Source organism: Carettochelys insculpta, chromosome 28, assembly GCF_033958435.1.
Source record: "Carettochelys insculpta isolate YL-2023 chromosome 28, ASM3395843v1, whole genome shotgun sequence".
Classification (NCBI taxonomy): Eukaryota; Metazoa; Chordata; order Testudines; family Carettochelyidae; genus Carettochelys; species Carettochelys insculpta.
The window spans coordinates 2,543,670-2,571,367 of NC_134164.1; the positions used below are offsets into that span (position 1 = coordinate 2,543,670).

At 57.0% G+C, this 27,698-nt stretch overlaps 2 protein-coding genes across 6 annotated transcripts in view; both read left to right on the top strand.

Annotated features, from left to right (window-relative positions):
* SOCS7 (suppressor of cytokine signaling 7) overlaps positions 1-6,703 on the top strand; it is a 30,258-nt gene extending 23,555 nt beyond the window's left edge. For all 4 annotated transcript variants that reach the window (XM_074979169.1, XM_074979172.1, XM_074979171.1 and 1 more), the window contains one exon: positions 374-6,703. The gene's annotated coding sequence lies outside the window, so the exon portion shown is untranslated. The remainder of the gene's footprint in view (positions 1-373) is intronic.
* Positions 6,704-17,679: 10,976 nt separating this feature from the next.
* ARHGAP23 (Rho GTPase activating protein 23) overlaps positions 17,680-27,698 on the top strand; it is a 108,547-nt gene continuing 98,528 nt past the window's right edge. The window contains exon 1 of one of the 2 annotated variants that reach the window (XM_074979078.1): positions 17,680-17,747. In XM_074979078.1, the coding sequence (XP_074835179.1) occupies positions 17,745-17,747 (3 nt within the window). In that variant the 5' untranslated portion in view covers positions 17,680-17,744. Of the gene's footprint in view, positions 17,748-18,497; positions 18,557-27,698 lie in introns of those variants that run through there. The other variant, XM_074979077.1, reaches the window with a different exon arrangement.

Here is a 27,698-nt window from a genome sequence, read left to right on the forward strand (position 1 = left end):
AGGAGAGCTAGAGATGAGATGGGCAGAACGCTGGTGATTCCCTGCTGGGCTCTAGCTCAGGAGACAGTTACTTGTAATCTAAGCCCTGGCAGCCACGAGTGAGGCATTCTGTTCGTGTCCAAGTGGTTACAAGAATGAGCCATTAACTGTTCCAAGTTTTGCCAAGGAATGGTGCCCCCCGCTTTGACTGGAGGAGCTGTTTCCTCTTTCACTTACCCCCACCTCCATTGCTGGATCTGTCCATAGGACTGTTCTGCGCTCCCCTTTGCCCCCCCATACCTCAGCCCAGCTCTCCTTTGGGTGTATCTGATCTGCACTGGGATCTTCCATGTGAAACAGGCTGACTAATTCTTACTCTCATCTCTCCAATTAGGAATTGGCTTGCTAAGATCCTGTAGCGAGGAGCATAAGCAAAGCTATGGCATACAGGAGGCGCGAGAAGGGGAAGCCCACCTCTGCAGTTGTGACTTCTGCTCACAAGCTCTTTTGCCCTGCGAAGAGGATTCGGGACTCCTGAGAAGCACAGCAGAATGGAAGCTGGAGCTGTGGCTCCTGGCTGGGGGATGGGCCCTCGGTCAGCAAGTGAGCTGGATCCCAGACTCCTCGCGGGCCGCAGAACGTCACCGTGCTATTGATATTTTAAGTTTTTTTTTATTTTTGATGTTTCCATTTCTCAGCTTGGGACATCCTGTCTTAGGAGCAGCTAGATTTTTACACAGCAGAGCCAAGCATGAGGGAAGAGAAAGATCTGCCAGCAAGATCGTCCCCTCCAGCCATCCTGGGAAAACTGCTCTTTAGCTGCCATCCATGTGGCTGCCACCAGAGAGCTGCTGGGAAGCAAACTGAGCCAGATTCATGTGCAGCTCTGTAGAGTAATGGGGAGGCGGGGGGCAGTTGTGCTCCAAACAGTGTACAGCCATGTACAGCCTGGTCTTTCTAGGAGACTGAGCTAAAGCTAAACCTAGTATTGAGGAGCTGGAGTTCTGCTCCAGCTTGCAGGAGGGGGGTCCTGCTTGCTCACATCTTCCCCAGGAGGGCACCAGTGTGCCCTCTGTTCCAGTTTGCTGACACCTTCTGCCAGTAGAATAGCTCATAGCATTTGGAGGCAAGAGGCTGTCAGCTAATGCCAGAAGATGAAGCCCAAGAGTCCTTTACAATTGCACCTGGGGTAGCTCTGGAGCCTGGGAAGGCTGTTGCTCTCATTTGTCTAAATTCCAGCAATCCCTGAACCAATGGCATTCTGGCCTCACGGAAGCAATTGCAGCCTTACAGAGCCATGGGGCATCTGTTATGGCCTTTGCACTGGCTAGTCCCAAAAGCTCTTTAGTAAACGGAGCCATATAGAATCCAGACCCCTAATTGCTGAGGCTGTTGTGGGACATCTTTTGAGACTCAGATGGGAACAAATTTTTGACCCTCCCTTCTCCCCACCCCCCAAGGTTGGGGTGGGATGATTCATGAGAAAAGGCAAACCCAAGCATGCTTGGAGACAGCTCCATGATCTTCCTGGGACTTGGATGCTCTGTTTCTCCCCTTTCTGGTGAAGAACTAGAACAGGAGGATCTGAGTAATGCAGCCCTCAGCAATTCCTGCTGCTTGGACCAATAACAGGAGAGCTAAAGTGTCACTTCTGCATTTGCCACATGGCTTCTGAGGGGACAAGACCTTTCTGAGGTGGGATCTTGCACCCTGTATATTTAAGATGAGAATTCCTCTCCATGTGACTGCTGCATGCCACCCCTACCCACAGCATGGGGCTCTGGAAGTTGTGATGTTTGTCTGATGCTGTCTTCTAAACTGGCAGTCCTTTTGCTGAGGTCAGTGTCGCCCTGTCTTGGCTGCAGCAGTTCGTGAGCCCTTAGGAGTCATGCCTTCCTTAATAAATGACCTACCTAACTGAGGCTGGAGGGAGCAGCATGGGAGTCTTTTTAAAGCTGCCTTGCTTGTGAATCTGCATCTCTGTGAAAAGCTCTTAGAGACGGGTGCTGGAGGCAGGATTTTTTCACATCTAACCGCCCCCATCTTGTATTAAGAGTGCATCTTAACTGCCAGATGAAACCCTCAACAGGCTTCAGCAATTGCTAGAAATACCTCATCTGAAAAAGCCCACTGCTGAATCTGCATCCCAGGGCAGGGGGTAGCAGATAAGGGATCAATACCCTCAATGGCCACTCTAAGCGGGTATTGATCCCCTATCTTCACTTCTGTCCCAGCCCCCTCCACGAGAGCGTGTTTCAGAGCATGGGTTGGCATTTAACAGCTCATGCTATGGCTCTAAAAGAACCCGTGTAGACATTTCTGTAGCTGGAGCCCAGGTTCCAAAAGCACCTTACCAGCCCAGTTTCAGAGTCCCAGCAGGAAAGTCTGGGCTACTGTTTTTAGCCCCATAGGGTGAGCCAGAGCCAGTTGCCCTCGGCTCTGAGACACTTAATTTTTTTGGCAGTGTAGGTGAAGTTCCAGATGGGGCTTTAGTATATATTTTGTTCTCTTGTGAAATCTGGGATCCTGAGCACCACCTGCAAGGCCTCCACATTTAATCTCAAACTCCTAGGTTCCCTGCCCCAGCTGGAGATTGGCAGTTCACCTATCATGGGCCTGGCAAAGATCAAGGCAATCGCAGCAAGTTGGAACAAAAGCTCTGAAGCTGGAAAATCCAGCTGTGCTGCTCGGCTGCAGAAGACAGTGCATTTTCCTGTGCAGTGGGAGGTTGCCTGCGTGTGAGAGCAAGCCCTCCATGTAGGGCCCCTCCAGCCTTGTTACAGCTCATCGTGGAGAAGCTAAATATTCCACCCCTGGCAAATTCATACACTGGAAAAAATCTGCTTCTGGAGAGTGACTGCAAAGGAGGGTCTGACACCTCCAAAAGGTCTATCCACTTAACAGCTCGTTAACCTTCTTTCCCTTCTCTCTAACTGGGCGTTTCTGCAAGGCACTGGAAGGGGGAGCAATGCAGACTGCAGAGGGGCTTGGCTGTTGGATTCACATGGTCCCTTGTTTTCCACTAGCTGTGTGGCACACCTACAAGCAACTTGGGTCTGGCAGATCTGCCCATAAAGAGAGCGGGAGTGCAAACCTACCTCTCCTAAGTTGGCAAGATGTCTGTGCTGTTTCCCAAACACATCCCCCACTGCCTGCGGGGGGTGGGGAGGGGCACTTCTTTCTTGGGCAGATAGACTCATGTCAAATTTGATACTGGCTTTGGAGCAGGCAGGTGGAAAGTTTCAATAGGCTGGGGAAGGAAGAGAAGAGCCATATGGAATGGCCAAACATTGAAATCTATGGAGAGAGCGTCTCTCCCTAAATGGTGCGGCCTGATTTGGGGGGTGGGGGGGGTGATTTTTTTTTTTGTGGAGGTGGAATTAAAACACACAAACCCCTACCCCAGGATTGGCTGGCTTAAAAAGAAATACTGATCTCAGCTATTCTGAGCTCTTCCTTCCCTGGCATGTTGTAATTCTCCACTTCCTTCTCCCTTTTTACGCCCTGTGCAACTACTGAGGACTTGACCCTGCTGAGCCATTTAGTCCCAGGGCAGGTCAGGTACATGAAACTTCTGGAGCAGTCAAAGAAACAGCGTAACTTTCTGTCATGCTGTTGTGTCCATATTTGGTCTGCTGTAATCCTCCTTGAAAAGGATCCCCCTCCCCCCGGGGACTGTTTGGCCATTTCTGCTGGAACTTGAAACTTGAATGCTGCAGTGGGCAAGCCTTCTAGCCAGATGGTGGTTGGCTAATGAGCGCTGTGGCTTGTATCCTTGAGCTGCTGACTGGGCTTGCTTTATTTTCTCTGCCTGGTGCCAGGGATTCCTTGGTATGGAATGTAGCACTTTCTGCTACTGAGCATCAGAAGTGCCTCAGTTTAAGTCCGACCAACAGACATCCTGAAAACCCCTTGGAAGAGTCAGAGGCTTGTCATGATTTTACGAGCCTGTCCTTTTGCACTGGGAAATGAACCTGTCAGCAAATTACTCTGAAAGTATAATTTGTACGGCTCAACTTTAGTTGCCTTCAGCAATAGGAAATGCTGCCAGATTGTTACCATGGGCTTGCAGGAGTCTGTGCTACATCTTGAAATAAGCTAATTCGCAGCATGTCTAGCTTTTTTTTGTTCAAGGGCCTTTTATTGATCTGTGCTGAATGTGGGCAGGTGTAGCAGTGACATGGCTACACCCCTGTGTAAGGGAAACAGGTTGCTACCCACCTGCCCTGCTCCCACACTTCTCTGGCATAGCCGCGTGAAGGGAGGTTAACATACTGCCTAACCATTCCGCTGCCTGTTTGGAGTATCCCTTGGGCCTGTTCTTGGTCCTCACTTTCTGTGATTTCCCCATCCACATGTGAAATGTTCCTTTCAACTCTTATCCCTGTGGGAGTTTTTTTCCTTGTCATCTACTGGACTTATCTATGTCTAAAGGAACACTCTTGAGGTTACTTCAGAGCATCCCTTCATGTCCTGATCTCTGATTCCTTTAAGGACAAGGAAGTTTGATTTTATAAATAGGATTATATGCTGGGTTTGCCTGGGATAGCAGGCCACTGCATGAGATGGCTCAGAGGGGCCCCTGCGGCTCTAATTTAGAGAGCGGGGGTTTGACTACTGGACCATGAAATGGACTTTTTATAACATGCTGTTAGATGCACAAGTTAAACTGAGAAGGAATCTCTTGCATGAGCTTTCTGAGCATGCTAGCCTTTGTAGTTATAGCTGGCACAGAAGTTCCAGTCAAACCTATCTTATTTCAGGTTGACAAGGTCCCTTTTGAAATTAGCTAGTTCAAACACCCACATTTGTCCTGTTCCAACTGTCACAATCTTTCTTGTCACTGCAGCAATGTCTACGGATCGTGAGGTGACCTGACGCGCTCCCAGGGAGTGAACTGTTTTTTCGTAAAGGGGGGGGAAAAAAGGCAACTGTTAACCTGAGCAGCCGATGCCATTTGCTTGCAAGAAGGACCTGATATGAAAGGCACTCTGTGCCAGGGCAGGAACAGGGGAGAATGTAGTCTTCCTCCAGGGACAATGCAGGCATTTCCCTACTGAACCATTTGTTTGAGGAATTCTCTGTCTGCTGTGGAGCCAAAGCACGGACACAGGCTTGAACTCTGGGGATTCCCCATGTTAAGTCTCTCTAACACTGTAGGAATTTTGAAGACCTCTTCTGGCAGCATTTCTCCTCCAGAGGTGGGGAGCTCTATAGCAAATGGTGTTTCACGTATTTGGCTGTCTTCAAACCTGGAACCTGCAGTGAATTCAGTATGCCTGGGCCTGGGTGTCACTTCTGGTAAGGGTCTCCTCTGACGGGCTGTTCATCATGGGTGTCGCTCCCTTCCTGCTTTCCCCCAGCTGTAACTGGGTGCCAGCTGCCCAAGTGCATAAGGAATCTGCTCATTTTCAATGGCTTAATCAGCCTTCTCGTAGAGGCCCTGTAGCGCTGCTCGCATGCTCTTGTCTTTTTCTGAGGGTCAGGCCTGGTCTGCACACAGCCAACGCAGTCCTGCCCTCTAGTGTTCACTCTTCTGCCAGAAGAAGGGCATTCAAATCACTGTCGGGTCTGGCCCTTGCTGTTGGCGGGTCTCGGATGCGCATCCAGCTGTCACCGCTTTCCACTCAACTCTAAACCAACAAAGTGCTTCAGAGGAGGCTTTTGGGAAATGCCCTGGCTGGAAAGGTCTTCCCTTTCAATCAGTGTCGCTTGGCTGGCAGCTGACGCCACAGTCCTTGTTTCAGAGCCTCTTCCAGGTAACACGGGACAGACGAGCCACAAAGCTCGAATCTGAGTCCCAGGAGGGTAGCTCACTCCTGCCATGTGTTCTCTCTCTGTCTTGCTGCAGTGAGATTCCCCAGTCATAGGATGGGGCTGAAGAGGCTTCCTGTTAGTGCTTTGGGGTGAAGAAAACTAGGTGCTAATCAGGAAAAATGGTGGCAAACTGGCACACTCCCTGAAAAGGAAGCGGGGGGGAACTTCCAAGCCTTAAGGCAAACAAAGGGGCCAGGCCCCTCTGTGTGGTTTTGCACATCATTCTTTGAAACCTGCAAACCTTCAACAAAACGAACACTGGACTTGCAGCCTCTGATCTCTAAAATAAATGTAGCTTAATGTAGGCAAATATCTACTGTACTGTCTGAATTTCGACCCAAGTAGCATGCAGAATTCTTGCATAGCTCAGATACTGACTCTAGGCAATCCAGATCTCTGTGGAGCATGTTGTAAGGAAGTGGATAAAGCTTCTCCTCTGAATTGTTTCCAAGCCCAGACCTCTTTAACCACCCTCCAGCAGGAATGCAGCTTTGCTTAATTTGTTGGTATTTTTTGCTTAATTTATTAAAATGGTTGCTGTATAATTTATTTTCATAGCTATATAAAAAGTTACTAAATGGTGAACAGACTTGCAGGCCAATCTTAAAGAGACATTTTTTGATATAAACATAACAAATGCACTTTGTGTTTGGTTATTTTTGGGGTGGGAGGGAAGCAGGGGATGTCTGTGGATTAGTTCCAGAAGCAGTTTGTCTGTATATATTGTATTAATAGGCATGTTTGGCCTCTCGTATGGAAGCATTAGTAACTGCTGCAGATCTTGTCCAGGAAGCTGGTGTAAAATTCTGAATTTTTTTTTTTTGTAAATTGTCAATGAGGGAGACCTCAGACTTTTGTGTTTGTAACTCCTTTTTATTGTCCATTTGAACAATGTGGTTTTGTTTGGGGGGGGCGGGGGCAGATTTGAAATAAAATGTTGTTTCACAGATTGTCTTTGGCTATTTCTGGCCCTGCCAAGAACCCCGTCCAGTGGGGTGCTGTAAACCCTCCCACCCAGCGTGGGATTTGTTTCATACCAAAGTTGTGAATTCCCTTTTATGGCAGGAGCTGTAAATCAACCGGCCTGTTAGGAGGGGTCTAGCTGGCTCCTGGCTCTGCATGTGACCCTTGGAAGGGCACTGTGCCACACCACCTGGGTTATGTGGCTGCCTGCTGTTCTGTCCAACTTCCCTCCCCCAAGATACATGCTCAGCACATGGAGGTAAGACTCTTCCAGGTCTCTCTCTCTCCCTGATGCCCTGGGCACTTGCTGTGGGGTCGCAGGATGCTGGATGGGACATGACCTGGCCTCCTCCAGGGCCCTGCCCCTTGTGCTGTCTGGTTTGGGGCTGTCCACAGCAGACCCAGCACACGGGGCCCAGCCAGCTGCTCTGAGGCAGTAGCTTTTGTCAGCCTGAGCGGCAGAGGGGAAGCTCTCTGCTTGTTCAGTGGAAATTGCCACCTGCACCAGCTTGTTAGCGATGGCTGATGTTGTTTTTGTTCCCAGATCTCCTGAGTATCAGCTTTGGAAGATGCTGTGTGGCCCATCCCCTTAGCGGTGCTGCTGCCTGCAAAGACCCTACGGGGCCCTGCCCTCTGCATGAGGCTGCAGCTTCAACATAGGGTCTTTTCCCTAAAATAGGCTGTCTGGTCTTCAGATACCCTTGGGTGGCCTTAGAGGCACCCTTCCTTAGAGATGTGGCTCTTACGGTGTGGGTAGGGGTTGCAGCCTTTGGGGGAGGGCTGCCCCTTAAACTAAAGCAGCCTGAACCCTGTTTCTTTCTCTCAAGATGTCCTTGGAGCTGCTTAGTGTTGGATGCTGGGGATGGACAAGGGGTGGTTTGCCTTCAGCTGGGAGAGCTGCTTCTTTCACAGGGCTGTGTCTGCTCCCAGGAAGGCCCCACAGCATCTCTGGTTCTTTCTCCAGCCCCACATGCTCAGCAGCACACTTGCCTGTTGCATTTTCCCCAGGCGCTGCAGCTCTGGCGTGAGAGGGCCCGAAGGGCTTGGGGGTGTGTGAGAACAGGTGTTCTCAGAGGGTGCTGAAGGGTTGGGGGCTGGGAATGGATGATGGGGCAAAGCCAAGCACGGAAGAGAGAGGGCCTCCGTGCATTGCCAGGGCCTGGCTTTCCCTTCAGCCAGCAAAGCCAGGGCCTGGTGTCCACCAGAAAGCAGCCAGCACCCCTGAGCCATGCAGGGAGCCCTCACGCTGACCAGGCCTGTCACTTTACACCTCAGCCTTGCCCTGAAGCTGTGAGACCCCCAGCAGAGCTGGCAAGCCATTCCCCCCACTCTCAAGCACCTGACTTTGCTGGCCTGCAGGGAACAGGAGGGGTATTGGGCATGGGGGAAAGCCATCAGTTCAAGCATCAGGAGGGGGCACCTGCTGGCATGGGCTGGGGACTGCAGGTTGGGGGAAGGTTCATCCAGCAGTGGGGGTGAGGGGGGGGGAAAGCACAGTGGCTGAAGGGAGGTAGGTCGTAATGGAGAAGCCTGAGTCAGGAGAGGGAGGTGGGGGGTGGGTGCTGCTGGCTCCTGGCTGGGGGGTGAGGTCTCCGGGGCATATAACAGCATCACTTGGCTAACTGGTGCTGGTGGCTGCAAAGGGCTCAGGACAAGTTAAAGGTTATTCCAGAGCTGGTGCAAGGCCGGCCCAGGCCCAGGAGGTTGCATGGGGGTGGAGGGGCAGGTGAAGGCACAGGGGGAGGAAGACCCTGCTCATGAGAAACCTGCAGCTGGCCAAGGGCTGCATTCCTGGGGCAGAAGTGAGGCTGGGGGGGTCGGGGCATTCTCAGCCAGGCCTCCTGCGCCATCTCCTGCCCCTTCTCTGCAACTGCTGGCAGCGTGAACTGGCCACGCTGGAGCTGCATCGGTAGCACCAGGAACTGCTGTTGCCTGGGCAACGTGGCATCCTCTTGCTCAGCTGCTGGGAGGGGGATGGCAGTGGAGTCCCGTCTGGATGGTGGTGGAGAGGGGTCCCTGCAGCAATTGAAGTCTCCTGCCCTCCTGTTGGCCGGGGTGGGCTGCTCCCCTCACCCCAAACCTGGAAGTTCAATTCTATGTATGTGCTGTGGCCTGAAGTAGGAAGGGCACGTAGGGCTCTGCTGAGAACATGACTCCTGCAGCAGGGGCTGGCCCACGGGCATGAGAGCGAGTGTGGGGGATTCTCTGGCCACAGGAGACCCGGGTCCCTGTAGGAGAGGGGCCAAGGCGGGACCAGAAGGGGAGCCCTGCCAGCGTGTGAGGATGGGTCTTGTCCTCTGCCCCAAGAAAGGTCTTACCTGGCGCTGTGGGCTGGGCAAGGGCCGTTCCAGCCCAGGGTGGGTACCCAAATCTGGCCAGGCTGGCCTCTGGTGTGAGGTTTTCCTGTCTCTGTACAACACCTGTTCTGTGCCAACCCACTCAAGAACAGAGGATGTGATGGTAGCAACAGGAGGGCCTGTGGGGGGAGAGGAGCCGTCTGCCTGTCTGCAAATCAGTTCTCCTGGGTCCAACCCACCACATGCCCTGGGGCAGAGCCCTCCCTCCTCCAGGGGTGATGCTGAGGCCAGCCTGCCACCTGTGGGGATGTACATCTGCTGCCCGCCTCCTAATGGACGTGCATGCTGCCTCCTGGCCCCATGCAGGAGCAGCTGTGTGGAGCCCCTGGCTGGGGGGATGTGAGTGCTCAGCCCCTGCCAGGGGTGGCTCTGGGTTCCAGAGCCTGGGCAGGGCCCTGGGCTGGTAGTGGCGTCACCCCAGCGTGTGGGACTGAGCTGGAGTCTTCTCTGCTGTTGGATGGGGGCCAGAGCCAGCATCCCCTGGGAAGCCTGGGGGAGTTGGGAGCCGCAATCCCTCCTGCCCCTTTGGAAATCCTGGCTGCAAGCTAATGTCCAGACCGCCCCCCGCCTCTGCCAACCTGCCTCACTCGCAGCGTGACCCCAGGCTGCAGTCGGGCTTCTGAGGTTCTGCCTCCTCACTTGTCCCTGACATGGCTGCTGCCTCCTTTTCCTCTTCCCCTCTGCGCAGCATGGCGCCTGCCTGCCTGCCCCAGTGAACCCCTGCCAGGGGGCTCCAGGAATCACCCGCCCTCAGGCTGTCACCCCTCACCTCCAGCCGCCCTGCCCTGCCCTGACCCTCCTGGGTACTGCAGCTGTTCCTGCAGGGGGCAGCTCCCACCTCAGGGCAGCCGCCAGCAGCTTCCTTTTGTCCCTGCACCCTTGGGTGGTGCCAGCCGCAGCCCTGGCCCAGCCGCTGGCTCGGCTCCGGTGCCGTTTCAGCGCTGAGCTGTTCCCCAGCCTGGCAGTGCCGGGGAGCCCTGTCAGAGGCTGGCTGGAAGAACGCCTCGGCTGCGGCAGATCAAAGCCCCAGGAGTGACAGAATGGGGAGAGCGCCGGCTGTGGGCGGGAAGACTTGTCTGCCAGGAAGGGGATGAGGCAAAGGCCCCCATCATGTCACGCCCCTCCCCTTTCTCCTGGGCTGATGTTTTCCATGGCCAAAGCCCAGGACGGCCCTGAGGGGTCCTGGCTGAACCCCCAGCCAGGAGCCCGCACTACCCAGCTCTCAGACTCTGCAGCGCTGGCCCGGGGGCAGAGCTGGGGCAGCCGAGGCCCTGAGGAGGGCAAAGGGCTTCGGTCTGGGGCAGCAGGGTGCGGATTGAGCTGAGCGCCCCTAATATCGGGCAGGCCTGGCCCCCGAAGGGCAGGGTATTAAGTACCTGGCTTGTGGGTGTGCAGAGAGCTCTGCCGTGCCAGGAGCTGCACAGACCCAGCAGGGAACCTCCCCCCAGCCCCCTAGGCCTCACTATGGGCAAGCACAGTCAAGGGGTCTCCTCCTTTGGGGGTGCCTCGCTGGCAGGAGGGAGCCTCTGGCTGCTCAGGGCCTGGCCCTGCCCTCCCTGCGCTACTGGAGCTGTTTTGTGGCCTGGCTCCTCTGGGGCTGGGGGGTTGTGCTGGCTCGGCATGGAGCAAGCCATGTCCCCTTCCATACTGCTGCCTTCTGCAAGCTGGGCTGGGAGCCTGTGGCTCAGTATCTCCCACTGCCCAGGCCTCAGCTCCCTGGGGCTCCAGCCCCATGGCCAGGCATCGTCCCTGGGAACAAAGGGCCCATTGAAGGATCTGCCAGACTCTCTCCCAGGCTGCTAACTTTGTACCCTAGGATTTGATTTGCTGCTTGGAGCCTGGTGCTGGTGCTGGTGCTGGTGCTGGGTTCAGCCCCCCTGCTTGCAGAGCGGGCACAGATGGCAGGGGCCGAGAGAGGAGAGGTGTGAGATGGCTCTGACAGCTCATGTGTAGGACAGGGCCATGCGCCCAGCAAAGGTGGATTTGCTCTCCCCTGGGCAAGGGCTGGTGCTGGCCCTGCTCAGGGGTTTTTAGGATCCAGCATGGCCCTGGCACAGGCCTGGGCTAGGCCCTACCTCCCCCTGCCCACATCCTTCCCTGCAATGGTGTCAAGGCATCCATCTGCAGTGCAACGGGGCCTTCCCCCCAGCTGCTTGGCCTGCTGCCCCCTTGCAGGCAGTGATGCACGTAGCAAGCTAGGCAGGGGGACCACCAGCCTTGGCACCATAGGATTGGGGGTCCCTTCACCTATGGGGGCAGTGGCTGAGCCCTTAGAGGTGTCCATTTGCCCTGTGCCCTCTTTATGGCTGTTTTATTATGTTGAAAACCAGCCCTGAGAGGGGTCCTCTTCCTGTTCTCCCACCGCCTCAAAGAGCAGGGGTTTTCCCCACTTTGATGCTAGGAATTAATTCTGCTTGTGCCTGGCTGGGAAGCCAAAAGCCGCTGCAAAGTGCTGCTGCCAGGAAGCCGTTTGCAACCACTGTGCCAGGAATGGCACGATGTATCCATCAGTCCCATCTGCAGGCACCACCTCTGGTCGCTCTACTGGCCAGAGTGTTCCTGGAACAGATGATAGTGGGGCCAGCGGGAGACCTGAGGGAAAGGGGACGATGTAACAGACGGACGACTGAGCTGCGAAGGGGCCGGGAAGCACTTTTCTGCCGTTCCTATTCACCTCCAATGCCTAATGCAGAGTTTGGAGAAAAGCTATTGTGGTGAAAGTCACGGTGCAGCTCTCCCTGCTCACAGATGGTCCTAAAGTCAGAGCCAAGCAGAAACCACGAGCACCTTCTCCTGCCTTCCCTGAGCCGCCCTGCAGAAGCTAGCTGCAACGCAGCCCAGGCCCAATTTAACAACAAACCAAGCCAGCCTCCTCACCCGGGCATTGCCGCTCTGGCTGGCTCCTGCTGGCATAGATCTCTGCTAGCTGATGAACCAAGGCTACCTGTGCCATGGCAGGACTAGCCAGGAGGGCCGGGTGAGCCTGCAAGCCCTGTGTTCTTATTACCTCCTGTTTGTGTGGCGTAGCCTGTAAAAGCCTCCTGGTGAACCACGGCAGCTGGTCTTGTCCTCGGAGGGTGGCTGGACCGCAGCATCGCTGGTCACGCGCCTGCCAGGGAGGTGCGTTTCGTGCAGCCTGGGGCAGAAGATGCTTGTCATCTCATCAGGCTGACTTTCACCCAGCTTCAAGAAGTGCTGCCCAATCTTCCCCCTCCTCCCCCCTGCTGCACAGGCAGCTTGTAATTTTTTCCATCCATGTGTGGAATAAATGTTATGTGCACTGAGCCCATCTGGATGCGCATCTACCACAGAAACACAGGCTGCTGGCTGTGGGTGCTCTGCTCGTCACCGGGGCGGCACTGGAATCCCTCCTGGGCGGCCGCCCGCGTGCTCAGCTTACAGGGAGCCCTGGATGGGACCGGGGTGGCAGTTCAGAAGCAGAAGCCCTAGCAGCTGAGAGGCTGGGACAGGCCGGCTGCCGCGACTCTGCCCAGGGAGCGTCTGAGCTCCTGGATGCAGGAAGGGAGGAGCACGTCCTCATCCGGTGTAAATGATCCTAGCCCCCATGGGCCCCAAGTTCTCCTGCTGGGGCGGGCAGGTGCTTGGAGACCTGGCCTGTGGGGGAGGTGATGCTTCTGGGGCTGGAGGTGGGGGAAGCATGCACTGCTGCAAGCCGAGGGCGTTTCCTAGCAGCTGTCCCCGAAAGCCACGTGGGCACCAGTGGGGAGGCAGAGCACAGAGGTGTGTGCCCAGGGCCACGCCCGGCTCTTGCTGCTGCCTGGAGCCAAGGAGCGCCCACCTATGCCGTGCGCCCAGGAAGCCGGAAAAGCAGAACATGGCGCTGCTCCATCCCCCACGGAGGGAGGGGGTCGGGGGCCAGGCTCCAGGCAGGCGGCAGCTCCGCGGCCGCTGGTGCCCACCTCGCCTGTCCCCAGGGAGCCTCTCTGCCCACAGCCATCTGCCTGCCCTAGATTCCAGCCCCTGCTCCCTCCCCACGCGCACGCTCGAAAGCCCCCTTTGTCAGAGGCCCGGCCCGGCTCGGCCTCCCCGCCGTAGCAAGATGCCAACATGGCCGCCTGGCTGTGCTCTTATTTTGAACTGCTCGTTCGTTCGCATCCCCAGCAGCTGAGTTCCCCTGGTTCCTGCAGAGGTTCAAAGGCAGCTCAGCGGGGAGACAAAAGCTGCATTCTTCCAGCCGGCCTCTGACAGGGGTCCCCGGCACGGGCTTTTCAGCTGCACGTGCCTGCTGCTGGTATCTCCCCATGCGCTGCAGAGATGGGTCACCAAGCCGTAGATGGCCTTGCAGAGGGTCCCCCCCTTCCAGGCACGCCCCTGCCTGCACCTGGCAACAGCTGCCCATCCTGCTGGCTCTGAAATCCCCTGCTCATGATATACCTGCGCCACTCCCCAGCCCGGCAACTGCCCACACAGCTGAGTCTGGCTGGGATTTTTCCAAAGACGCCCCTGGCTCTGGGTGGCCAAGTGGAGCCCCTCCAGAAGGGCTGCATCTCTGAGAAGGGAGGGAGAGCCCAGTGTTCCCTCTCAGCTGAGCGCTTGGGCGGCTGCCCAACAGAGATTCAAATGGCACCCAGCTGACTGGCAGAGCACACAGAGCCAGCAGCCCGTGTTTCCGCTGTACTCTGCATCTGCACAGGCCTCTGTGCACATAACAAAATTTATTCTGCCCATGGATGGAAAAAGTTAGCTGGAATCAGTGTTCCCTGTAAGCTGAGTGTGTGGGTGGCTGCCCAGCAATTAGCAAAGCGCCCACAGCCAGCAGCCTGCGTTTCTAGGGGTGGTGCGTGTCTGTGCATATTATAAAATTTATTCTGCACAGGGATGGAAAATATTAGCGGGCACGTTGGCCGCTACCCTGGAGAGATTCAGGTGCTGCCCAGCTGATGAGCAGAGTGCCCACAGCTGGCAGTGCATGTGTCTATTGGTGGTGCACATCCACCCATAATCGGGTGCACATAACAAAATTTATTCTGCGCATGGAGGGAAACCCTTAGAGGGAATGCTGGAGGGAGCCCTGGCTAAGTCCCTGGGTTTTGCTTAGACCTGTGGCTATGTGGTATTTCAGGAGATCACTGCTGAGCCTGGTGTCTTAGGCAGGACGCCCTTAAAATTCAAGGCTCTTGGAAAATCATCAGCCCCCCCGAGGCCTGTGGTTACCAGCTGGCTGCTGCGGCATGGTGGAGGTTGGGCCCAGTGAGCAGGCCCGTGGCTCAGCGAAGTGAGACCCAGCTTGCTGTGGGTTCTTCCAGAATATGCTGTGTCCTGTTGCTTGGCTCTGCCCAGCCCTGGTGCCAGCTCTGCGAGTGTCAAGGCCAAGCCCTGGCCGAGAATCCCCGGCCAAACGAGCACTTAGAGCAGCTCTGGGAGCCAGAAAAATAAACCGCCAAAGGCAAATGCTGCCAAGCTGCCACTGGCACTTGGGCTGGGGCCGCTCGCTGGCAGGCAATGAGCGAAGCTGCTACCAGGCCAGACCCGGCCCTCACCCGTCCTGGGAGTCAGGCTTAGGAACAAGTCCTGAGTTGCCAAGAGAAGAGCCTGGAACTGACCAAAATCCAAGCCAGGTTTCGCTGCATCTCCGGAGTGGGCGGCTCTCTCCACTCTCGGCTCATTTCACGGCGGCATGCAAGACCCCGAGAGCTAGTGAGCGAGCGTGCACATCTGCTCGGGCGTGACCCTGCATGCGAGAGAGCCACTGTGAGACAACAGGCGCCCTGACGCAGCTCCCTCCGTTGCCAGGGTCTAGCAGAGAGGCCTAATCCTCCCCCCTGAGCCTGGGACGGGCATCGCATCTGCCTGGTGCCTCTAACCCCGGCCTGCCAAGGGTGAGCAGAGACCGGAAACTGCCCCTCACGTGCCCGTTCCTGCCTGGAATGCAGTGGGTATGGCTGGAGCACATTTGCCCACACAAGGTTGTGAGAGCCCACCCGCCAGTCCGGCTTGTTTACTCTGCATCACACTGTGGCTGTTCCTTGGCCAGCCACGGGGCGGGTGCAGGGGGCCACCTCAGTGCTAGTGCAGTTGGCAGCTGCTTGAATGGCACTGGCTGCACCTCCAGGTCACTGCAAGCAGCACAGAAATCCAGTACCTCTCCTGGGGCCCTGCCCAGAGCCCGTTCCAGGTGGGTGCAGAAATCCAGCACTTGCTGTCCCCCATGTTTCAGGACAGTGGGAATTCCCCCTTGTCCCGCAGCAGCTGGGGCTGTCAGATTTAAAGGTGGATTCAATTTCCAGTGCTTGCATGACCCAGATTCACAGCTGCATCCCCACGCAAAGAGCTGGCTTTCTCAGGGCCCAGGTGCTGGGGCTAGACATTAATATGCCAGCAGCCCAGGACCAGCATTCCCTGCAAGCTGAGTGCTTGGGCAGCTGCCCAGGAGAGATTCAGGTGTTGCTCTGTGGATTGGTATGGTGCCCAGAGCTGCCCACAGCCGGCAGTGTGTGTTTCTAAGGGTGGTGTACCTCTGCCCCTGTCTCGATGTGCATAAACATTGCTTTCACTCATGCGTGGAAAAAATTAGAGGGAACATTGCCCAGGAACGTCTTTGTTGACTGAAAAATTCATCTGCCTGGTTCTGAAAGAAGTTTGCCTCCTCCCTGCCCAACTGCAGCTCGGGAGCCCTGTACCACCCCCCACCCCAAGGCCTTTCCAAATGTCCATGGGTTCACTCTCCCAGCACCACCTGCAAGGGGGGCCACCACCTGCTGCTGAGACACAGTGAGCCAGCAGGAAGAATCCAGGCGTTCTGCTTGCCAGCTTGTGTTATCCCCACTCACCCACACTTCCTTCCCAAGAAAGGACAAAAGCCTGTGCCCAGGACACTTGCTCTAACCACTATACATGACTGTGCCTAGAGCACAGAACAGAACCCAAGAGCCCTGCTTCCTTCTCCCCAGTGCTAGCCACTGCATCGCACTCTGCCACAGACTGGAGCAGAATATGGATGTGCTGACTCCCCAGCTTTCTCTCTAACTGCTAGGAAACACTCCCACCCCAGAAAGGGAATGGACCCCAGAAGTCCTGCCTGCCGGGGCCCCAGTGTCTAACCACATGGTGACATGACTGGTTGAACCTCTCTCGTCCGGCACCGTTGGGACCTGACTGGTGCTGGATAAGAGAATTTCCCGCACCACGGGAGGTCAATATTGTCTAGCACATCACCAACACTCCCATGGCTCACTGGGCTCTGAGAAGACATTTGGGTTAAACTACAGCTAAAGAACAGCCCAGAACACTGAGAGCCAGGGCTGGTGGCTGGGCACAAACTTTATGGGACTGGGGGAAACTTGGTCACCCCCATGAGAAGTGGTCATCCAGCAAACTAAAATCCTGCCACGTTGCTGATGTTACTGGACGAGGGAGAGAGGTTCAACCTGTCGTGGCTCAGACTGACTCTGAGATGGATGGGGATCCCGGGTAAGGATACAAAGCCAAGGTTAGTGGCATCAGTCTGTCCTGGCATTGCCCTCCATCCTACCAACGTCCCCACTTTTAGGAGCTCAGTTGGTTGGCTGGGGGGTGGTCTGTGTACACCTTCTGGCTTCCCTTTCACAGGCTGAATTTGTAGCATTGGAAGGTCCTAATCCAGATCAGGGCATCGCTGTGCTTGGTGCTGTACAAACCCTGAGAAACAATCCCTGCCCTGGAAAGCTTGCATGCCAATAGACATAAAGCATAGGGAAGGGAAACTGAGCCATGACCAGCATGGTGACTTTCCCATGGTCACACAGTAGAACAGTGGCAGAGCCCAGAGTACTTGACTCCTAATCCATTGGCTGCCAAAGCTCACACTGATTTTTTATGACTCTCGGGAATTTCCAAATAACACAAACTTTCCTGGCCCTGGTGCTTCTACCAAGGAACCATTCACCACTGCTCTGCCCTGGGGGGGTGGGGCTTTCCATGCTGTGCAGCACAAATTGCTCATGGTGGGTAACAGTCGCTTGACACCCAGTTTAGACTCCCCCCTGCCCCCACCCCTAGCCAAGGGGGGCCAGTGGGCTCCTCGGGAAGCAGGGCTTCCAGTTGGGAGCTGGGTTTCTGGGCTTTCATTCCCTGCTCTGACGCTGACCCAGTGCGTGGCCTTGGGCTAGACACGGGCAAGTGCCGTGCTTCGGTTTCCCCTCCAGAAAAATGGGGAGAGTGACCATGTCCCTCGCCTGCTCTTGGAGATGGTGTTATATCTCCCAGGTGGGCCTGGCAGCACAGCTGAACAGAGTGACGCCCCCCTTCCCATCCCCATGGGGCTCCTCTGACGGTTAGTTACTGGTCCATAAGGTCTCCCTCAGCCTCTCTCTCCGGCCCAGGGCAGGGCAGAGACTTGCGCCCAAGAGTCCCCCATTTTCCGCCATGCTGTTCTGACCTGGGGATTGGCTCCAGCCTGGCTCCCTCCGGCAGTACACCCCCTTCTGCTGCTTGGGGCCCGGCTAGGAGGAGATGTGGGCTCTCGGCCCCGCAGAGGGTTAAAGCTTTGTCTCTGCCGACGCTCCTGGACTTGGCACAGCTCTGGGAATTCCGCCCTGGGGAGCGTCACATGAGGACAGGCCACAGAGCCAGCAAGCCCCATGGCCAGCCGGCCCTCGCCAGGCCTGGAGAGACACATCCCTGCCAATAATGGTGAGTGGGGTAGCGGGGGGGGGAAAGGAGGCTGTGCTGCCCGGGGGGCAGAGCGGGAGGGGGGTGGGGGAGCCACAGCATCGAGAGTGGTGAGGGTGGATCACAGATCCTGGGGCAGGAGCTGGGCGGCTGGGGAGCCCAGGGGGGTGGCTGGGAATGCAGCAGGGTGGGTGGATGGGGGTCCTGGGGGGACAGGCTGGCGGCTGGTGGCGCAGCAGGGGCGGTACAGGTGGGTGGGAGGGTGGCAAACCCAGAAGTCGGGGGCTGGGAGGCGGTTTGCAGTAGAAGAAGTGCAGCTGGGTGGGAGGACACGGGCCTGGAGGGGGGGTGCAGGGTGAGGCTGGGGCAGGAGCACGGCAAGATGAGTGGGTGATTGGTGGCTGGGGGATTGCAGCAGGGCGTGGGGTAGCCTCACGGAGGGAGTCCCGGTGGGGGGGGTGCAGCCAGGCAAGGGGGTGCAGAAGGGCGGGGGAGAGTCCCGGGGGGTTGAGCAGGGCGGGGGGTTCCTGGGGGGAGCAGGGGGCAGCTGGGGGCTGCAGCAGGAGCAGGGCAGATGGGGGGCTGAGGGTGCAGCGGGGCTGGGGCGAGCGGCTCGCGGGACCGGGGTGCGGCGCTGCGGGGCGGGGCGGGGCGGGGCGGGGCGGGGCCGGGCGGACCCACCCACACACACACACACACACACACACACACGCGCCCGGCGTGGGGGGGGGGCGTGCGGCGCTCGCGGCCGGGCGGGCTCCCGGGGAGCTGAAACAGCAGCGCCCCATAGATCGCGCCGCGGGGCCGCTCCCCACCGCAGCATGGAGCAGGTAGGCGGCGCGTGGGGCCCGGGGCTGGGGGTCTGCGCCCGGGGCGGGGCTCGGGGCACGGGGTCTGGGTCTGGGCATGTGGGGCTGGAGGCTGGGCCTTGGCTGGGGCCGGGCATGGGGTCGGGGGAGCATCTGGGGCCGCTGGGGTGGGGGTCTGCCGGGGGGAGCTGGGCCTAGGCTGGGGCTGGGCATGGAGTCGGGGGCGGGGGGCTCTGCGCAGGCCGGGTGGGTGCGGCGGGGAGGGGGCTGCGATCGGGGTGCGGCTCCGCGGGTGGGGGGGTCAGAGCCCCGCCGGGCTGAGCTGTGTACCGGTGCGTGCAGCGCCCTGTTAGCCGCGGGGGCGCAGGAGGGGACCCCGAGCTCTATGCCTGTGTGCCGGCCGGGGGTCTCCTGAGTCCTCTGTGGCTGGGTCCAGGCCCCCGTCCCCTCGCAGGTGGGGTCCGAGCCGCTTACAAGGGTCAGAAAAACACAGCGAGCAAAAACAAAAACGAGGAGCAGTGTGTGGGTGGGGTGGGGTTTGGGGGGGCCCGGGTGTGGGGTATGGAGGGGGCTTGTGCTGGGAGCGGGGGGGTCCTGTCCTGCCTGCCCCGCCTTGTCCTCCGGGGATGAATGGGGGGTGAGAGGAGGGAGCGAGGTGCCTGGGAAGGAAGGACCGGTAAGGGGGCTGCCAGCCCAGGGGTGTATAAACAGCCCCTCATTGCCAGCCCAGCTCCTGTGCCCTGCGCAAGCCCACCTGGTGAATGGCAGCCGGGCGGAGCTTTCCTTGTGTGAAGCTGGCATCTGCCCCTGGCCTGGCACCTCCCTGGGGCGCGGTGGGGGGACGGTGCACGGTGCTGCTGGGTGGGTCGCTGGCATTGGGGATGCTTCGGCGTTCCCCCTAGCAGTTGAGGCGCCCTGCTGTGGCGGATGCTTCCCCAGAGATGCCTGGTGGGCACCCCAGCCTGCTGGCCAGAGCCCCCAGTCACTGCACACAGGTGCATGCCCCTGTCCACGCTCCTCAGAGACCCTCACCCTGTACCGCCAGCTACCCTCGGAAGGCACAGGCCTGTGTGCCCCTTCCCCCCGCCAGACAGTCTTGTGGCATCTCGAAACGTGGTCACGCCCGCTGGAGGGGAGGCCATGTTGGCGCACGCCCATTCTCACTTGTGCACATGCACCCGGGGGGAACGCTCGGATCACCTCGTCTGGCTACTGTGGGCTGAACCCCTCTGGGGAAGAGCTCCCCTTTCCCCCCGACCAGACTTTGGCCGAATGCTCCTTGAGTTCAAACCCCCACCACCACTTGGAGAGAGACCCTCAGTGTCGCAGTGTTACGCACGCACTCATGCGCCTTGCTCTCGCGTGGCCCTTGGCTGGAAGCCACCCTGGTTGTGTCTTGTTGGGGCTGTGTTCAGGCTGGTGTTTGGTGATGGTGGCACATGGGGGATGGAGGGAGAGAAGCCCTTGCTACCAAGCTCTGGCGAGGGGTCCCTCTCCCTGCCGAAAGCCAGCCAGGGCTGCTTCCCTTCCAGGCGGTCCCCAGCCAGGTGACTGAGCAGACTCTGGGGGTTGGGGGACTCCCTGCAGACCGGGCTTGGGGAGATCCCCCATTTCCATCCTGAATCAGAGCCCAGTAAGCTTTCAAAATAGCCGAATGGGAGAGGCTGAGTCCCAGCCAGCTCGGTGCATTAGCCTGCAACGTCTCTTCCGCTCCTGGTTGGCTGTGTTGCCTTGTCCTGCTCTGTGCTGCTGGCCTCTAGCAGCTGCCTCCCGCTGTCAAAACCAAGCCGTCTGGTGGGGTGTTATTGGGAGCGAGTTTTCCGATTGACGGAAGGGCCTGAGTGACGGGCCAGAACGGTGCTGACAGTAAGGAGTGATGCATGCGTAGAGCCTGTCAGTCAGAGTTCCCCAGGCTCGCTTTTGTTGTGATCCTTGTTTAACTTTGCAGCAGTGCCTAAAGGGGAAACCGGATTGGGCCCCCGATGTGCTGAGTGCTGTCCAAACGTCTCTCAAACAAATCCAATTCTCTCACCCCCCCACTTTCTGCCAGATTCCCCCTCCCTCTCCCGCCTGGCATTCTACAGACTTCATTGAAAGGCGGATTCTATTGGCATGAGTTCTGTGTTCAACTGGTCATGAAATGCAGCCATCTCTGGGGTGGGCTGTGGCAGTTGCTTAATGCTTGTGCTGATAGAACCGCTCAGAATGAATAGGGAAGACTCCCTGTTCACAGTGCCCTGTGCATCCCGTGGAATCAACAGCAGTGTCGTCTTTAGTGCGTCTGGGTAACAACCCCTTGATTCCACAGTCTCTTGCTCTTTGTCTTTGTGGCACCTAATGGCATATACTGGTGGACGATTCACTGAGTATTAATTCTGATTTGGCACAGAGAGTTAAGTGACTTGCTGAGAGGTAACCTAGGTGGTCGGTGGTGGAGCAGGTAATTAAACTTTCATCTGTTATGGCCCCACCGCAGCCTGAATTTAGGTTTCTTGCTAGGGTTCCCTTGATTGGCTAAACACATGTTCAAACCACCCCTTACCTTGTGTACGCCAGGATTTTAACAAGGGAATGAGCCTGTATTTTAAAAACCTACCTCTTTACCCCAGAAAGACAAAACCTTAGGGAACGGGGGAGCTTGTGAGAAGGGTTTTGTGTGTGTGTGTAAAGAGGGCCTGTTTTGTGTGTGGTACATGCAAGACCCCTTCATAGAGAACCTCTGCACACGCATGTGTACAGCGTGCAGACTGCACGTTGACCCTCCGTGCGCCGGTGAAATCCCTTGTGCAGCCTGGCCTTGCGGAAGGAGCTGTGTAAGAGGGTGATGCTCTGGGTGTGTGGGGTTGTGAAAGTGTGTGCCTGCCACTTGTGACTACACGATCCTTGTGTGGCCTGTGTGACAGTGCACATGGGGAGACGAGGCTGAGGTCCTGTGAGGGAGACCCGGGAGCTGTGGGTCAGAATTGGGGCACCTCCGCAGGGATGGGTGTGAGGAGGCCCGGGCAGCTGCAGTGGGGGGCTGAGGGGTATCTGTAGAGCTGGGAGAATGATTTACTTCTTCCCATAACGTAAGAACTGAGGCCACCAAACGAAGTGAACAGGTAGCAGGTTGAAAACGCACAAAAGGAACTGTTCTCCACGCAGTGCACCATAAACCTGTGGAACTCCTCTCCGCAGGGTGCTGGGAAGAGCCCGGCTTTAACAGGGCTCAAAAAAGAGCTGGATAAATGCCTGGAGTACACGTCCATCAGTGGCCGTTAACCAGGCTGGGCAGGGAGGTGTCCCTGGCCTGGGTTTGTCAGAGGCTGGGAATGGGCGAAGGGGAGGGATCACTCAATGATTCCTGTTGTGTTCACGCCCTCTGGGCATTGGCCCCTGTGGGAAGTCAGGGCACTGGGCTAGGTGGACCTTTGGTCTGACGCCGTCTGGCCGTTCCTATGTTCTGGGCCTGGACCGCAGGGAGGGCCGGGGGCTGGGGTTGAAGGGCACAGCTGGAGCTAAGCAGGACTCCAGACTGGGATAGCAGGAGGCGTCTAGGTTAACTTCCAGGCTCAGTGCGTCTGCACGGATGCACGAAGGCGGGGCCCAGGCTCCCCACACCTCCTGCTCTCCAGAGCTGCCCAATACGCTCTTTGGTTGACTCCAAATTACCCGACGTTTCCTGGTGCAGGTTGGCTCGCAGGACCCCTCCCCGAATCCCTGGTCTCAGCCGCTCGCCTCTCCAGCTGCCTTTGGCTAAGCGCCTAATGATTCCCAGCACCCCGGGCTGCTTGTGGGGGTCCTACCTCTCAGGCCTGCTTTGCCGTGTGGAAAAATAACTTCCTCACCTGTCCCCTCAGCTGCATTGCAGGGCAAGTCCCAGTTGGGCCACCCTGATTGACCGGGGCTCCCCGGGTGCAGGCTGGGTTAATTTTAGGCGGTGATATAAAACACGTCGGCATGCGGCTCGCTCTCCGATTGGCCGGGCTGGGGTGCGTTATGCGGTGATATAACCCTGGCAGGCTGGTGGCTGGCGAGAGCTCTGGACGCTGGCCATGTCTCTGGCTGAACATGGAAGTGGCTGATGGGAGCCCTGGAATGGCTCTGGGGCTGCTGGGCGCTAGCAGGTGCCCCAAGGGCTCTGTCCACCTGGCGTCCCTGAAGAATGGTCCCTGCTCATCCCCGGTGACTGCGAAGGAGGCGCCGTTTTAGCTCTAAAACACCCCCAGTCCAGGAAAAAATCTGACCCTGGAGCTGGAGGGTTTGGCCTTTCATTGCCCAGCGCCTGCAACTCTGCTGGGGGCGGGGGGAGATGTGCCCTTTCTGTGCTCCCTTTAAGAGGGTTGCACTCTGGTCCCAGGCCCTCCCATGCCAGGTGTAGCTGCTTTGCTAGCCAGGTTTTCTCTTGTTTATCCCAGTTTCCCATAGCCCTCAATGTGGGCTGAGTTCTGAGCCACCAGTGGGGGTGCTCTGGTAACCCTTTCCAGGCTGTGGAGCTGGCCCCCAGAAGGCCACTGGGTGGTGTTTTTGGGGGATTCACACCCCAGCGTTCCCTCTGATTTTTCCCATCTGTGCTGAAAAAAATTTGTTCAGGGCACCAAGGCATGTGCACCACCGGTATAAACACAGCTGCTGGCTGTGAGTGCTCTGCTGATCAGCTGGGTGGCCCCTGAATCTCTCCTGGGCATCCACCCAAGAGCTCAACTTGCAGGGAACGCTGGTGGCACCCCATCTGCATCTCCTGTTTGGGCTTCAGCTGGGATATTTTTCTGGTGAGTTTCCACCAGCAAGGTGCTGAGTGCTCCGGAACTAGCCCTGCCAGCCCCTGAAGCCTATGCACAGTTCCCTTGACTTCAGGATCGGGACCAGCGTACTCTGTATCTTGCAGGATTGAACCCAAGGAGAGAGTGGACTCTGCACACATTAGGGGTGTGATTATGACTTCAAACCTCTGTCAATTGTTCCCATTAAAGTCAACGTGACAGATTCGCTGTTGGTGAAAATGGGCATTGCTGTTTGACACCGCCTACGGGTCTGGCCCAGTGGAGTTACACGTTATCAAGTTGGTGTAAAGGAGACCATATTCCGTGCAGAGATGTCTGTAGAGAAACAGGTTGGATCCACATCTAGGGCTGGTTACATTTACTCTCTCACACTCTCTCTTTTTCAGGCCAGTATTTTTATGAAGTTATTCAAAATGCATTTTGTTTATTGCAATCAGTGTCTTCAGCCAGCACATGCATTGAGGAGTCATTCAGGATTGCTCGTGTCCTTTGGGGAGGTGGTGTTCTGCTGCGGACAGAAAACACATCTGGTCCCCCTTAGCACATGCTGTGTCTACGCTGGGGAGCACAGATGGGGCAACTGTACCTGCAAAGTACCCTTTCAGGCAAGGCCTGAGATTTTCTGGAGTTCTTTTGGGATAAGTGACCATGGGCTCTGAACATTCAGAAGCGCTAGGCGCAGCTTTGACGCTCCCAGAAGTGAACAGAGGATCAAATGAACTCAGCACGTTGGGTGCTGAGGGTTTTTATTTATTTATTTATTTATTTATTGTGAATTTTAGATGCCTAAGTGGGAGCTGAGCTCTTAGAAAATCCAGCTTTGAGCTCTCTGGGTCCCACTTACCCGTCTGTAAAATGGAGCTAGCGTTGTTAGCGGGGCTCATGGAATTATGGGAATCTCCCCCCCAGCCTGCTGGCAGACACTTCGCAGGAGCCCTCGCTAGAGGGGGCCCTTTCTCTTTCTCTCCATGGAACGTGAGTGTCAGCTGTTCGCCACCCTTCCTTCCCGGCTCCCAGCCCGGCATCCTGGCCTGCTGAGCACCTGGCAGCAGGGACTCCCACTCCCTTCCTCCCTTGCTGCCCACAATGTCTTCAACAAGGAGAAACCCTCCAGCTTCCACCTCCCTCTCTCCTGTGGGGAAGACCGGCTCAGGGAGGCCTTGCAGGCACTCTGCTAGAGTCCATTCCAGGCGTTCCCAGCACCCGCGGCTCTGTGTCCAGCACCCCCATGGCTCCAAAGGGCTGCAACAAAACCCTGGGTCTGGATCTTGACTTGGATCCAAATTATGCTGCTGGGTATTTCTACTCTAGGGTGTCATTGCCACCCAGGGGTGTGGGGCCCTGAGGCCTGGTCTGAGCCACAGGAGCTGGAGGAGGGTTTACAGGGGGCAGTCTAGGCTGAAGCGTCCATGCAAGCGAGTGTTCTGGGAAGTTCAGGGTGAGGTTCTGAGCTGGGAATGTGCCCAGGGGCCATCGGGGTCTCCCAACTGGCCCTGCTGGGTGACAGCTGTAGGGAACATGAGCCGCTGGGCTTGTCCTCCCACAGCAGCCCCTTCTGGTGGGAGCTGCATGCCGGACGCTCAACAGATCCAGCATCCTCGCTTCTCGCAGGAGCAGGCCCAGGTGGGACAGATCCGTCAGGGGCTCAAGGCCCTGCCTGACCCGTCCCCAGCCCAGCTGCACCGATAGGTGTTTGGGGCCAAGAGACTGGAGCTGCAGTGAATGCTCCTGAGTGGGAACCCTGCTGTGATGACAGCTCGTCCCCACCTGGCTCCCTGCAGAGATTTCAGGGCCCCTTATACCAACCATGCCCATAACTGGGCCTTGTGAGTTTCAGTGGGTGCCTCTTTAAAGCCCAACCCATCTACCTCCTGTGGAAATTGCTTCATTCCCAGTGAGGAGATGGGGGGGGGGGGCTGTTAGTTTTCCCGTCCTCTGCGTCTGAAAGGGCTCAGGGTGGTGGGGGGGGCGTATTACCCCTGCTGCCCAGCCAGCCTGGAGCTGTCAGAAGGCTGAGAGCCATGGATGTTAGTAACAGTCAAATCACTTTTGACCGTGGTCATCTGGTTCGTCTTACCAAGCGACCTCCCAGCTGGGATCCCAAAGTTTGTCTATAAAGGAGGAGGGGGCTCATCTTCAGAGATGGGGAAACTGAGGCACAGAGCAGAAAAGGGGCTTGTCCAGTGAGTGAGCCGGGAACAGAACCCAGGAGTGCTGCAAGCTACCTGCTCCGCTAATTATTATATCCCATTTCCTCCCCTAGGGCAAAAACCCAGGAACCTGATTCCCTGTCCCACCCCATCCCACTCGGTCCTGTCCCTTCCCCAGTCACTAGGCCATGTGCCTTACGGAGCCAGGAATAAACCGCAGTGCTCTGTGTCGGAGCTTCTGGCTCTAATTACTAGGCCCTGCTGCCTCTCCACAGACAGGATCTCAGAGTGGCTGGATTTGCATGAGTTCCATGAATTCCAGGTCTGTGTCTGGTGATCGTGGTATCCGCCTGGTACAGCCCAGGGATTGCCCAGAGAACTCAGCACTTCCTGCCATGTGTTTGCGGTCTGAGCCCAGCCATCCACGCTGGTGTGATTAGGAGCAGGGGATGTGCCGTGCTGGGAGGAGGGAAGGCGGGAGCTAGTCCATTGGGGGAGTGATTGCTAGCCAGGATGTGATCTAATTTCCCTGCCTGCAGAAGGGGGCACCGGGGCTGGCATTCCCAGATGGAGAACGTGAGCAGGTGGCCTGGTGGGCAGACTCCCTGCCTGTGTGGAGGGGAGTCCCTTGGGGGGCTGTGTGCAACCCCAGGCCCTGGCTGAGTACTCTTCCTCCCTCCTGCCGAACTGGATTGGCTCCCTTGGGTGTGGGAGGGGGCCAGCCCAAAACAAGGTGCAGCAGGAAGTCATGCCCGTGATTCACCAGCCCAGGTATCGCAGTGGCTTCTGGAGGGCCCCAGCTGAGCTCAGAGCCCCTTTGTGGTAGGGGCCTCACAAAGAGGCACCCGCTGCCCATGAGCTTACAGAGTAAATAGACAAGACAGACCCCTGGCAGGAGGGGAAACTGAGGCAGGGCAGGGAAGCAGCTCGCCCAGGGTCACTGGACTAGAACTCGCATCTCAAAATGGTGGCCTCTCTGCTGCTGTTTACGCTCGTCATCCGCTTGTCTCCCTTTGGTCTGCCAGTTTTAGCTGGACGCTGCGTTTGTTGTTGTTACTTGGGGTTGCTTAACAGCTGGTGTGTTCCAACCCCGAGATGGCCGCATTTCAGGAATGGGTGAGGGGCTCCGGTGGGCATACATAGTGCAGGAGAGGCTTTGGGAAACCTTGAGGACAAACAGAGCTATGAAATAGTGAATGTTAATGCCACCAATGTGTATAGGAGCCTGCCGCCAGGCTGGAGAAAGAATCTCCATAAAGCGCTAGAAGTATATGGCCAATGACACACAGTAGAACTTCTCCAGTTCTGTCCAGGAGAGGGATGTGGTGGCCAAAACACACCTGCCAGGGTGCTGTTATTCACATTTGACTGCCGGGAGAAGGAGCACTTAGACATGAAGTCACTTCCTGTCTGATCAATGGGTATGCAACTCAGGAGTCTTGTGTGGGCAGCACCTACTCTTGTGGGTGTGGGGCTGAGTCTGACAACTGGGCCCTGTGCTCTCAGTGATGTTATGAATAACATTGCTCCCATTACTACAACCCATTATGATGTGACACCCCACCACCAATGACCCACTCCTGCTTGCAGGAGAGCACTGGTTTGGACTGCCTGCTGGAGTGTCACCAAGCATCCCACCACTGCCACCAGAATACCAGTTCCGCTATGTCCTGTCCCTGCAGCTGTGTTCGCTAGTGGTGGAAATCCAATCCGAGGCAGCGATCACTCCCAGACAGCAGCCTGTGCGGACACGCAGGGAGGTTGCGGGGAGGCTCATTGCACTATGGAATGAGGGAAGAGGCAATTTACGGAGCAAAATAGATTTGGGGCACAGATTAGGGTGTTTACATTGAAACTATATTGCAGCTGCCTCAGCTCAATATGACCTAAATGAGGAGGAAGGGATGAAAGAGGACAGAGAACCAGCGGTGAAAGGGAAGTGCTAATTAGGGAGAATTGTCATCATATGCACCCGGGGTCTCTCTGTCCAGGTTCTTTCACTGGTATGCCTCACTGAAGCAGCTGAGCTCCGACAGACTCTTGAGTGGGGTTGCGTGCAGTGTTCCCTCTAATGTTTTCCATTCAGGGTGGAATAAATTTTGTTCTGTGCACTGAGGCATGTGAGGTTGTGCACCACCAGCAGAAACACGTGCTGCAGGCTGCGGGCACTCTGCTAATCAGTTGGGCAGCACCTGAGTCACCCCTGGGCAGCCACCCAAGCACTCAGTTCTCAGGGAATACTGGTTGCGT